Genomic DNA, 12,071 nt, shown 5'->3' with positions numbered 1-12,071 from the left:
TATATATATATATAGTTAATTAATAATGATGATTTTTAATTGAAGTATAAAAACACCTCAGATAATCATTTACATAAAAAAATGAGATGACTGCTCCTGAGTTAATATTGTTGAAATTCAAATTACTTTCCCCATCTGGATTTTGCGAACGATGGTCGATTGGTCCCACCAAAAAAAAAAATGAAAGAAAAGATTATGAGGAAATGCATTTATAATTTCCAATTCGCAAGCAAAGCTACAGCGAACAAATACATACAGCTAAGTTTAGCTATCCTTACGAATAGTTGTTAACTGTAGGATTACAAATAGGACCAGAGCCGTGATCCTCGTAGAAGTGAATAGACAATTGCGTAAATCGTTTGCCGGATATCCGAATGCCTGAGGATCCTCATGACAGTAATCGATCTGCGATTAGGTTTCAAAAGTGCGCTTTTATATTTAGAATATAAAAGATAAAATGATTTTGGCATTTATGGGTCTGCGGATATTCAGATTTCGGCAGCGTTTATAGATCAAAATCCTTAAGATACTCACACATTCCTAGAAACGTTTCGTTGAAGACGTTAATCGTTGATAAAACCCTTGACACGCCGTTGCCAACGAATGTTAATCGTGGCATCGATCACAGTCCCTGCTATCGTCTTTTTTTATCATCCCTGTTATTACTCCTCCGCTGTTCTGTTCCGCGAGAATACTGGCGAGAACGATTGCGAACATCCAGCATCGACGTTTCGCGTTCACGCATTTTCCTGTACCACATATAGCACATACTAAAAAAAAGAAGTTTTTAAACATTTAACTCTTCGTAATTATACTTCTTCTGAGGTCAAAATGACCCCAAATGATTGCCGTATTCACAGTTCTATGAAGTAAAAAGAATTATTGATTAAAGGGGTCATTGACTCCAGTATGACCACAAAGGGTTAAATATGTTCGTATTGAAAAAAATTTTTTTTTAAATATCTTTAAGTACCCAAGCAAAACAACAAGTCATGATATCAAGATGATGTTAAATGACTTCAAAATGATCATTAAGTCATTTTTTAATCATTTCGATTTATTTTAATGTCATTTTGACGTTATCGTGACTTATTCTGCTTGGAGTTTAAAAAACGGAGACAAAAATAAAACATTTTAATATCTTAAAATTAAATACTTCTTTTTTTAGTGCATGTGTACACACACACACACACACACACACACACACACACACATTCGTACACATAAAATGCACGCGCGCATTTAGAAGTCTCTCACGAAGGCAGACGTTCCCTCTGTCCTCGTCGTCGCACGATCATTTCGAGCCGCATATTATAAACATATTTCGCACTCGTATCCGATTATTTAAAGACTCGACGATCCGGAGTTCCTGGGATCTTCAAGGCTTTCGGAAGCGATTTCTGCAGGATGCCGACGCTTCCGGAAGCTTCTGATGCCCGGAAACGGGGCTCCCCTGAGATTCGCGACTGTTGGCCTGAGGATTCGAGGCACCGACGGTTTTAAGGATACGCTACTGATTGCATTTACGCGCGTAGCCGAGGAACGGCAGCGCGTTTTTTTTTTTTTTTTTTTTTTTTAAGAGCAGGCTCGATGAAACGCGGCGCCACGCGCCGCGACGTTAACGTTCGCGTTAGCTTAAGTACGGGGTTTTTAAGCTTTTTAAAGTTACGGCCACCGGAGGGGGAGCGCGATATCCCCTCCTCTCTCACTCCGGTTGGCGGCAGGTGATACCGGTAAGTGCAACCAGTAACTTAAGCACCGCCACACACCATTACGGTAAATCATTAATATGTAAGAGTATATAGTATGTAAAGTGACATAAAAGAAGATGGGAGGTCGCAGGCGAGAGATCGTGGTTTTTAAAATTCCGAATGAACGAAGAGCGTATATATAAATATAAATATGAATATAAATATAAATATAAATATAAATATAAAATGTAAGCGATTTCGTATTTTAAGCGCCGGATAGGCGGGTTTCACAGAAATTAACTGACGAACTATTAAGGATTATTATTTATTAGCTATTACAAAAGTATATGATATAAATATATGTATATTATATAAACCTTATACTAGTAGGGGAAATCAAATTTTATGTACCACAGAGCTATTTGTATAAAAGGCATTTGTTTCACTACACGAATCATGAATTGTCATCGCTGGACATTTGATTGCCCATCATCGTCATTGCCGTCACCAGCCTGACGGCAACTTTAGGTAACATATATTTTGGATAATTAATCATGAAAGGATTTCTAGTTTTTATTAGGATCTTAGGTATATACGTACATTTGCATTACCTGTATTTTGTCAGGATTAGTTATTAAGTTTCTAAGTCACGTGCGCGCTTGTCAATGCGAAGAGACTGGCGGTTTTAGCGAACGATTTTTATGGAAGGAACCTTGCTCTGTTCGGGCCAATCAAATTTGCAAAGGAAAAAGTCGAGGAGAGCGTATGTACCTTCGAGTTTGCGGGCGAATCGGCGGCGTGTCAACCCTTTCTGTAGATAAGAAACCGAAAAATAAAAAAAAAAATCCCAAGATTGAAAGATCCAAAGAAATCCATTGATTCAAATCGATTTAATTTAGAGATCGAAGAAGACTATGGATTCGTACAAGTGTTTAGATATTCGAATGAAAGATTAAACGATGTAATATCTTTAAGACCTTAAATATCTGTTCCGATTCATCAATCGCAATAAAAAGTTCTAAATTTTCTTTTTTCGCTTTAGAATAATATTATTCCTCCTCGAAATAGAGATTGATCGAGACAGGGGATGAATAGCTTCAAAAATCCGACTCTGCCGTCGTTCGTTCGGCGAACATTCACTTCACTTGTATCTCTCGCTTCACTACACTGTGTAGATCCGATCGCTTTCGCTGTATGATTTTACAAAGAATAAAGAATACCTACAAGACACAGATCGGAAGGCGTTTATTGAACAGTCCACGATGACCTCAGCAGGATCGAAGATATGTACGGCGGAATGTGTGAGAGGTAAGTCTTGTGTTCGGTCACACGATTTTATATATCATCTTCTGCGATGCAAAGACCGTCTCTCAATTGAAGCTGGATGCAGAACGATATTGATGCAACGATATTGTCGTATAAAAAGAGACCGGAAATTACACTGAGAAAAAATATGTATTAAATTTTAATATAAATATTTATTCAAATAATACCAAATATTTATTCAAATAAAACATACTGAAAAAATTTCTGATTGAAAATGGACGAATCAGAATTTTCTGATAAAATTTATTAGAATTTTAGTTGAGATAATCAGATTCTGGTTGATACAATATTTGGTAAAATTTACTAGAATTCTTATTTTTACCAGAATAATTATCAATCAAAATTCTAATTATCTCTGAAATACTAGAATTTAACCAAAAAATTCTGATTCGTTTTCCATAAGAATTACTATTTAATCCAATTAAATTATTTTTCTCAGTGCAACTAAACATTTACTTACATAAATAAATATTTATTCAATAAAAAAAGATTGTTAAAATTAACGAAATTCTTATAAATAATAAATTTTCATATTTAGTAAATATATTTAGTTGATACTATTCAATCAAATTGTTTTATTAAAATTTAGAATTTTTTTTCAGTATATGATTTCATATTTTACACGCTGAGAAAAAATATCGAAGTATTGCAAAGCAAATGTTACTTATGAAATTTGATTGTGATAATGAAATATACATTTCTGTATATCTCATTAGTTGCAAAAAAATAAAATAGATGGCTTATTTGCTAGGAATAAAATTTTATTTCGCCCCCTTTAAATAAATATTTATTTAAATATAAATATATTTTTCACAAATATAATAATATTTTTAGGCATCTTTTTTTGCACGGATTTCTCTTTTGCGCATGAAAAAACAATTTTGCTGAAATATCTAAAAATTTGTCTGAATACATTTGAAAATAATTTTGTTTAGACCATCAAAATAATTATGTAGAATTATGCTAGTTGCTAGAATGTGGAAACTTTTGCAACATTGTTATTAAAACTTCAACATTTTACATAATTATTGTTATAATCCAGCAACATTATTTTCAGATTTGCCTCTAGCTAAATTTTTAGACACTTCAGCAAAACCATTCCTTCCGTGCAGATTTCCGTGCGGATTTAGGTCAATTTAGATGAAAGCAAGACACTGGCGTAAGATACGTTTTTCAGTAGTTTATTTTAAACCTCGTGTTACAAGATAAGGCTAGCAGCAAGGCTTTGTTCGTGCGCGTGCATTTGGATTTCCTGTATTGTACGTAATGTGACGCGTGTAACAGAGTACATGTACGATTAATACGTTTACAATAAAGATCGCCGGAAGGTCACGTGCGAATTGAATTACAATATTCTTTCATTATCGATATCTTTTTCATTTCTTTCCGTATTGCCACCACGACTCACCTACGCTTACCAAGAAGAAGTCATTTATGGAAAAGCGTAGAAGATACGGAAAAGTCCAAGTTGATCGGTGGAAGTCGAAAATTCTTAAAACTGATGTAAAAAGAAAACTAAAGTAAAAAGTCGCATTCCAAAAGTGCGAAGACAAAAGTGCGAGTTACTTAAATTATAATCTGTCGAGTTAATTGCGACAATTCAGACTGATTGCATATCCTCATACAGTGTGAGAGTATAAAATCTCTTTCTACAGTTCTACAATTCTGTTCTACGACGCAGCAGTACTTTTGATCTACATATTCTCCATGAATTCAGTTATCCCGAATACATACAACGTACCTATGACAATCAGCGTGATTTACATCAGTAAGACTTCTCCACATAATTATCTTTACTCACATATTCGCGCTCCTTTCTCTCTCTCTCTCTCTCTCTCACACCCGCATGCATACAGAGACAATTACGCCATTTTCTCTCTCGCGCATTTTTATGATAAATCCAGTCTCTCTCGTTACAACACGTAGGTCACATCGATTGATTAAAAACGATATTGAAGACAATATGTACAGATTGATTGTATATACTAAATTATTATTAATTTGAACGACGAGTTAGTACCTTAGTGAATATTACGGTGACATTGCACGCCGAGCGGAACAATCGGGTTGATGGTATCGTTCTTTATTTGCATCTAATGAAAAATTTATGTATTCGCAATTAATTAATCGATTTTCCAACAGACATTCCAACATTTACTATTTATAGAAATGATAAATAATTTTTAAAAAGCACTGTAAAGAATATTAAAGAATATAGAAACATTAAATTAAAAATAAAATCGGATCAATAATTAATCTTTACGTTTACAAATTTTCCTATACTTACCTCAGTCACAGCGATGCATTAAAATCATTTAGACACAGCTATTCTGATATATAAAAAATGATACGAATCGTTCTATCTAAAATACAGCGGTAAAAAGAGAATTTTGACAAAAGAAGAAAGAAAATAGAAAACACAGAACAGTTTATATCCGATCGTTCAATTACACTCAGTCGAAAATTTGGTCAAATTAATAAAATATAATATATTATATATTAATTATATATAATAAAGGAAATAACTCCTTCCCTCCTCGTGTAAATATTTAAATAATCTGGTTAAGTAACCGTTTAAAGCAAACGGTGCATATATTATATTAAAAAGATTATCCTTTCGGCTCCTTTCACTTCCCTTATCGTTCCCTCCGCGAAACTTATCTCCGATAACTTAACAATTATATATATGTTGCAACATGTATAACATATACATATATATATGTATATATTAACTAACATTATTAATACGCGTTTATTCGACGATCTAAATTTATTACATCATGACGCGTAATTGGAGTATCTTTAATCGCCCGGTATAGCTTTGTGATGCAGGAATATATATTTATATAAATGTATGTATACATATATCTATATTTATTTAAAACAACAAAGACGAGAGACACCCACATATAATTTGTCATACGAAGCTTCCGACTTTTCCTCCGCGTATAATAATTTCAATTGTCCGTTAATACGATTTCAGAAACAAATCAAGCTAGAGGATCTAGAATTCCATGAGTACAAAAATGGTACGCTTCCGAGATTGAATCCGAGAGATTCGATATTGCGCTGTGTAATGACGTATATTACGTGAATGCATGTGCGTATGTGAGTACGCGTGTGGAGATCGTTTTATGGCGCGGTGCGTTTGTCGCGGCGAGAAAATCACACGTGCTTATCAGCGTATCATTGTCGTCGTCATCTTCGTCGTCATCGTTGCCATCGTCGTGGCGATCATCATCAGTGCATGGCCCAGCCGATGGTGTAGTTACGAGAAGCTCTTCCCATGCGGCGCAGGCGATCTGCCGAAAGAAACATGTTCGAGGGAACCATTACGGTGGGAGGTGTTCCAGGGGTTTGATGATCGACGTGAGGATTTCCCAAGAATCGGTCTGGGAGACTTCGAGTTGGAGCTCGACGAGTTCACGCAGCCACGGATCCTCACATCCGCGGACATTCGGATCAGTAACTGCATTCAGCAGAAAAAGTGACTTTGCAATTGTTAAATTCTTTAATATGATTGATTTGTATCCTTAGTTCCTTATTGGATCTAAATGCATGAATTAATTATATCAACCTTTTATCAATCATATTAATCATTAATAATATTAACTTTTAAGTAGATTGGCAGCACATCAAACGTGGTTCTCTTAAAAATCTTATTTTAATAAAGGAAAATAAAAAGTATCTAGACACCCGTAAGTCTCAAAATTCATTACTTTTACATTCCTCTATCTCACAAGGATACAACTGATATAAAGATTAACTATAATAAAATATACACTGTCGATTCAATAATACCATTAATGAAATAAATATGTTATACTCTTGTTTTGATAAAAATTTTACTTGTTTCATTAATATGTTATTGTAAATCTACAAGATTATTTTCAATTAAAATGATATTATTGATTAGCATCATTTTTTTTACTACTATGTACTATAATAAAAAATATAACTGTAAGATTAAACAGTTATAATTCCGTGTTCTTTTAATTGATAAAATGAATTTTTTTGTAGCACCTTATCAGCTTCCACTATCTACTTACTTAAAGATCTACTTAATTAAAGAATATTACAACAGTTGCAAAGTTCCTTTTACAACCGAAACGCAGCCAATGATACTCAAAGGCGAAGCGATTCCAAAGTCATCGACTAAGCTCTTTGGATTCGCAGATCCTCGAACGCGAGGATCGTCGAGAGATGATCGGACAGACGGGTACTGCGATGAAATTATTTTATCCGGCTTCAATTAATTTATCCGACAACTTCGACCGCGTTTCAAGTCGCTTCAGTCAATAAAGATAATCTTTCTTCTATATAACGTCAGTAATTGAAAAACGTACTCAATTTCCGATATAAATGTTTAACAATATAAAAAGGATTTGTCGTGATATTTGACGAATAAATGAAAATTGTACAAAATATCCCAGGACGTAATATAAATCCCTGTAAGCGCGTAAAAGCTTCGTCATGAAACCACATCGTGATAAGATCGGTTGTTAAAGCTCTCGAAAAGTAAACGTAAAAGGACACTGGCAATCTACATCATGATGATTCTTCAGAAGAGAGTAATTCGCACCGTCCGCTACCACTTTTCCCGGATTTCCCTTTTTTTCCGTCTCGCACCGGTCGTAAAGCAAAAGTAATTAACGCGGGTACTATGTCGAGTAACGACGATAAAACACTTTATGTGTCAGAAATTTATATACATGCATGGAGCTTGCCGCATTAATTCGCACGAAGACATAATATGTACGTCGTATCTCGACGTATATACGTATATACGTATGTGATCAGTGATCTCGCGGTTGTCCCCCGTGAAGGCAACGAATTTCCCGCCGGCGTTAATTTCCGAGTCGCGATGAAAAGATGGAAATTGTATATATCGTTGTATATATCGTAATATCGTTCATTCATGTTATAATCACTTTTGCGACGAAAGTATAATTGCGCTAACATATTATTACGGACGTTTATTAGCCGCCTTAATGGACGTGTTCAAGTCGACAAAAAAATTAGCCTGCTTGCCAAGCGATTTAACATGATGACTTATAGATCCAATCAATTATATTAGATATCGAAGAACCAACAACCTAATCTCTTGAATTAAATGACATTTTATTATGTTTAATTTCTATGTGTATCAAAATGTAAAACAATCGATTTCTGTGTGATTGAATCGTTTAATTCCAAAGTAAACATCTATATTAACATGTATATAACACTTACTTAAAATAATTAAATTTGACTCTTTAATACATATTTTTGAGTTAAATTGTTTAATGCTATTGTTTTTCAAATCAACAATTTAATGCTAGGAGTAATGGCAACCTATTAAAAATATATCTCAAATAGGATATAATTTGTCATTATGAATTTAATTTAAAGTATAGATCTAATTAATCATATTGTTAGATATCAAAAGTACAGCAATCCAATCTCAGTGAGTTAAACATTTTATTATATTTAACTTCGATGTGTGTCAAAAATGTAAATAAATCTATTTCTATATGACTGAATTACTTAGTTTCAAAGTAAACAACATATTAACTATCCTATGCATTTATAAAAACAATAAATTAAATTTCAGTCAAATTTAATATATACTTTCGAATTAACTTGTATAATTCTACACGGAGAAAATAATTGGTTGAATTAACTGGAATTTTGATGGAAAATGAACAATCCAAAATTCTGGTCTATTAAATTTCTGGTTAAATCTATTAAATAGAATTCTAGTAGATTTAACTAAGGAAATTCTGAATGTTGATTATCTCAATTAGAATTCTAATAGATTTAAGAATGTATTAGACACACATACAGTCCCTGCAAAGAAAATTAAATTTATGTTTAATATTTATACTTCAAATAAATTATTTATATACATATAAAAGTTGTGTGAATAAGATTATATTTTTGTTTAATAATCCATTTTTGTAGTTTATTTATTATATTTATTGTTAAAAATTAAAATTAAAAGAAATGATAAAAAGATTTACATTACACATATTTTTTCTTTCAGTATGTACTTCAAATATTTAAAATAATTTATGCAAAGTTCCATTGCGATTCACTGATTAGTTACAAAGATATAGAACAAATAAATATTTCATTTATTTACGGAACAATTGTTTCATCACAATATAACGCTACATAAATAATCTTGAATCCATAACGTATTTATATTACAAAATTGACATTTTTATCATTTACTTTATATTTCCATATGTTTATATATATTTCCATGTATTTTTATTTGGACACAGATTAAAAAAATATTACTATTTATTAAAATAACTTATGATCCAGATAGTAATCAAATTTTGTTATATTATTTTTAAACGTGATTTAGAAAAATCTGCAATTTTTTCATAGTTTTGTTATTATTTTGAAAATATATATTGTTATTATTTTGAAAACATCCTTAACCAGAATTCTGAATCGTTCATTTTCTACTCTTTAAAATTCCAGTTAATTCATCCAAACAATTTTCTCCGCGTGTTTTGGCTAAAAAAAAATTAACGATACATTGAGTGAAAGCAGCGGCGATCTATGGAAATGATTAAAAACAATTCAAATTGAGTATAATTTGAATTTATTACTCTAAGAATTAAATTATTTGATATTTGTAATCATAATTACATAGTACTATAATTATGATTATAACTACTATAGTATTAGTAATAATAAGTTCGAGCAATAAACAGATTTTATATTACCATTTAAATTATGTTAGAAGTCTCTGCGTTTTTTCTTATATTTTTTATATCATGTTAAAGAAGGACCTATGATCACGAAACATATATTATTTTTTTAATAAATGTATTGCTTATTTTAATTTTATTTTTACCTTTTTATTTATACCTTTTTGTAAGCTCGACCATTGACTGAATCTTTTTATAATTTTACTTTGCGTAATACGAGCGAATTTTTACTTTTATAATAATAATATGTTCTGAGATGATAAGATAAACATTAATTAAAAATTACGAGCGATTGAGAGCAGTAATTGATGCGTTTAATCGTGACAATAGTGTATTTCACTTCTTCCATGACAAATCGATCGAATGTTTCAGCTCCATTCGAGTCATCTTCAATGAAGTAATTACATGTGAAGTATTGTAATTATGTGTGATTCCTGGTTAATATCAATATAATGTATTAAATCAAAGAGTGCAATAAGAAGAGTCTCTCAATTCCAAATTTAAGAGAGTAACTGTCAAAAAGCTGTATGGCTAAATGACTGCATTTCTAGATTGCACACTTGAGGGCATTATAATAATGTATCAGAAACGAAAATTAAAAAATATCATTCGATGTGGCTGTGATTTCAACATTGTACTAACAATAAATTCGTTTGTGTAACGAAACTTATTTTAGTTAGTTCAATATTGAAGTCTCTAGCCGCATCAAATAATATTTTTTAATTTTACACTGAAGATGGCTCAAATAGAGCTAAAACGTTCGTGTTTAATACCGAATCCAAACGGTGTTAGTAATTTTTCTTAATCACTAGAAGGAGCCATTTTCGGCTCTTTAAACGCGAAAAATCGAATTCGAATCTACAGATCGCGAGTCCGCACCGAGCAACAAGCCACTCGGCGCTCCAATAATAATTTTCTATTAATTTATTATATTTACCAACACTGTATTATTTTTACTTTTATTGTTCATCTTAAACTAATTTTACTCAACTTTATAATATATTGATACGGTTATAGTTATTTTCGATTGCCACAACTATATATACTGATTGATAAAATTATACATATAGTTATTATTTCTAATACTATATAATAATCATAATCATAATTATAGTAATATATAATTATACATAGTTACAATTATCAAACAGTTTTTCTCTCAATGTATGAATTTAATAGTACACATTCAATAGCTCAGCGAGCAAGCTAGCAGCTTCGTTCGGCTCGAACACGGCCAATGATTTTAGGAATATGATTTCGAATTCCCAAAACGTTGTTCGCAACGAAACAAATCTTTTCTTCATCTATACACTTCCCAGCGGGACGTAACACCGCCTGTCATCGCATCGTACTTACAGCGATATTTTTATTCAAGACCGTGCCGACAAAAACAGGCACGCCGCGCCCGATAAATCTCACGGACTCGTGAACAAAGTCGCGTGCGGCAGTACCTTCGATATAGAAATCAGATTTATTGGCGCGGCGTGTTCCGCAATTTTTTGCCGATTAGGGAAACGGCTGCGTCTGTCATACGGAGATAAACGATTCGCGCTCAAGGAAAGTTCGGAGATTCGAATTGCTGGACTGTATACGAGCGCTATATCCATTCGCAATTTTTCTCGAGGTGGGAGTTGATCGTTTCGTTGCCTCGTCCGGTAGCTCCGGCACGAGTAATGCTGTGACAAAATGCGCGCACGATTCGTAACAGATAATGCGAAACGTGACTCGCGATACGAGAGACGTGAGCGCCTCGGAGCGCGTTACTTGTTATCGGAACACTGATAAGAGATCGCGTCGCGGGTACGTGACTCATGGCGAGACACGGTCCACGGCGTGGGCTCGTTAATAACCCAACATCAGCCGGCTTTTGCCGGACGACGGCATTGCACAACGGTGCACGTGTTAAGTTACCATGCAACCACGCTCCGCGTTTAATGGGAAATTAATTATCGCGGTGCGAGTACGTGCGCGCACAAGGATATGGACCCGGGAGCTTGTAACCGAGTTCCGCTGCGCGATGAAAGCGCAGGACGAACATCGTTGTGTAATTCGTTATTACCGTAGCGTCTCGCCACGGGCGCGCGACGTAAGCGCCTGTAATACGTCAGCGCTAATTAGTTTAGCTGTCGGAGGATCCTTTCTCGGAGTTTGCACTGGCTGGATCATCGATTTTCCAGCGGTTGAACCTCGCTTTTTCGCGGCCGCCTTGTTCATTGAGAGAAAAATTTTTGGTACTTGTAACTATAATTACACGTTACTGTAATTATGATTATTACTACTATAATAATAATATTTTACTTTTATTACATTATATTATTATTATTATTATTATTATTATTATTATTAT

At 33.3% G+C, this 12,071-nt stretch overlaps 1 protein-coding gene across 4 annotated transcripts in view; it reads right to left on the bottom strand.

The window, feature by feature from the left end:
- Positions 1–5,554: 5,554 nt before the first annotated feature.
- The window catches only part of LOC108694414 (tropomodulin), a 72,331-nt gene continuing 65,814 nt past the window's right edge, over positions 5,555–12,071 (bottom strand). For 2 of the 4 annotated variants that reach the window (XR_001932078.1, XM_018203862.1), the window contains one exon: positions 6,301–6,319. Coding sequence is in view for 1 of the 4 variants with exons in the window: in XM_018203867.1 (XP_018059356.1) it covers positions 6,258–6,319 (62 nt within the window). In the remaining 3 variants the exon portion in view is untranslated. Of the gene's footprint in view, positions 6,320–12,071 lie in introns of all 4 variants that reach the window. The other 2 variants (XM_018203867.1, XM_018203869.1) reach the window with 2 other exon arrangements.

Source organism: Atta colombica, unplaced genomic scaffold, assembly GCF_001594045.1.
Source record: "Atta colombica isolate Treedump-2 unplaced genomic scaffold, Acol1.0 scaffold12, whole genome shotgun sequence".
Classification (NCBI taxonomy): Eukaryota; Metazoa; Arthropoda; class Insecta; order Hymenoptera; family Formicidae; genus Atta; species Atta colombica.
The sequence above is the reverse complement of the archived record's forward strand: the minus strand, read 5'-3'. Positions and strand labels throughout refer to the sequence as shown.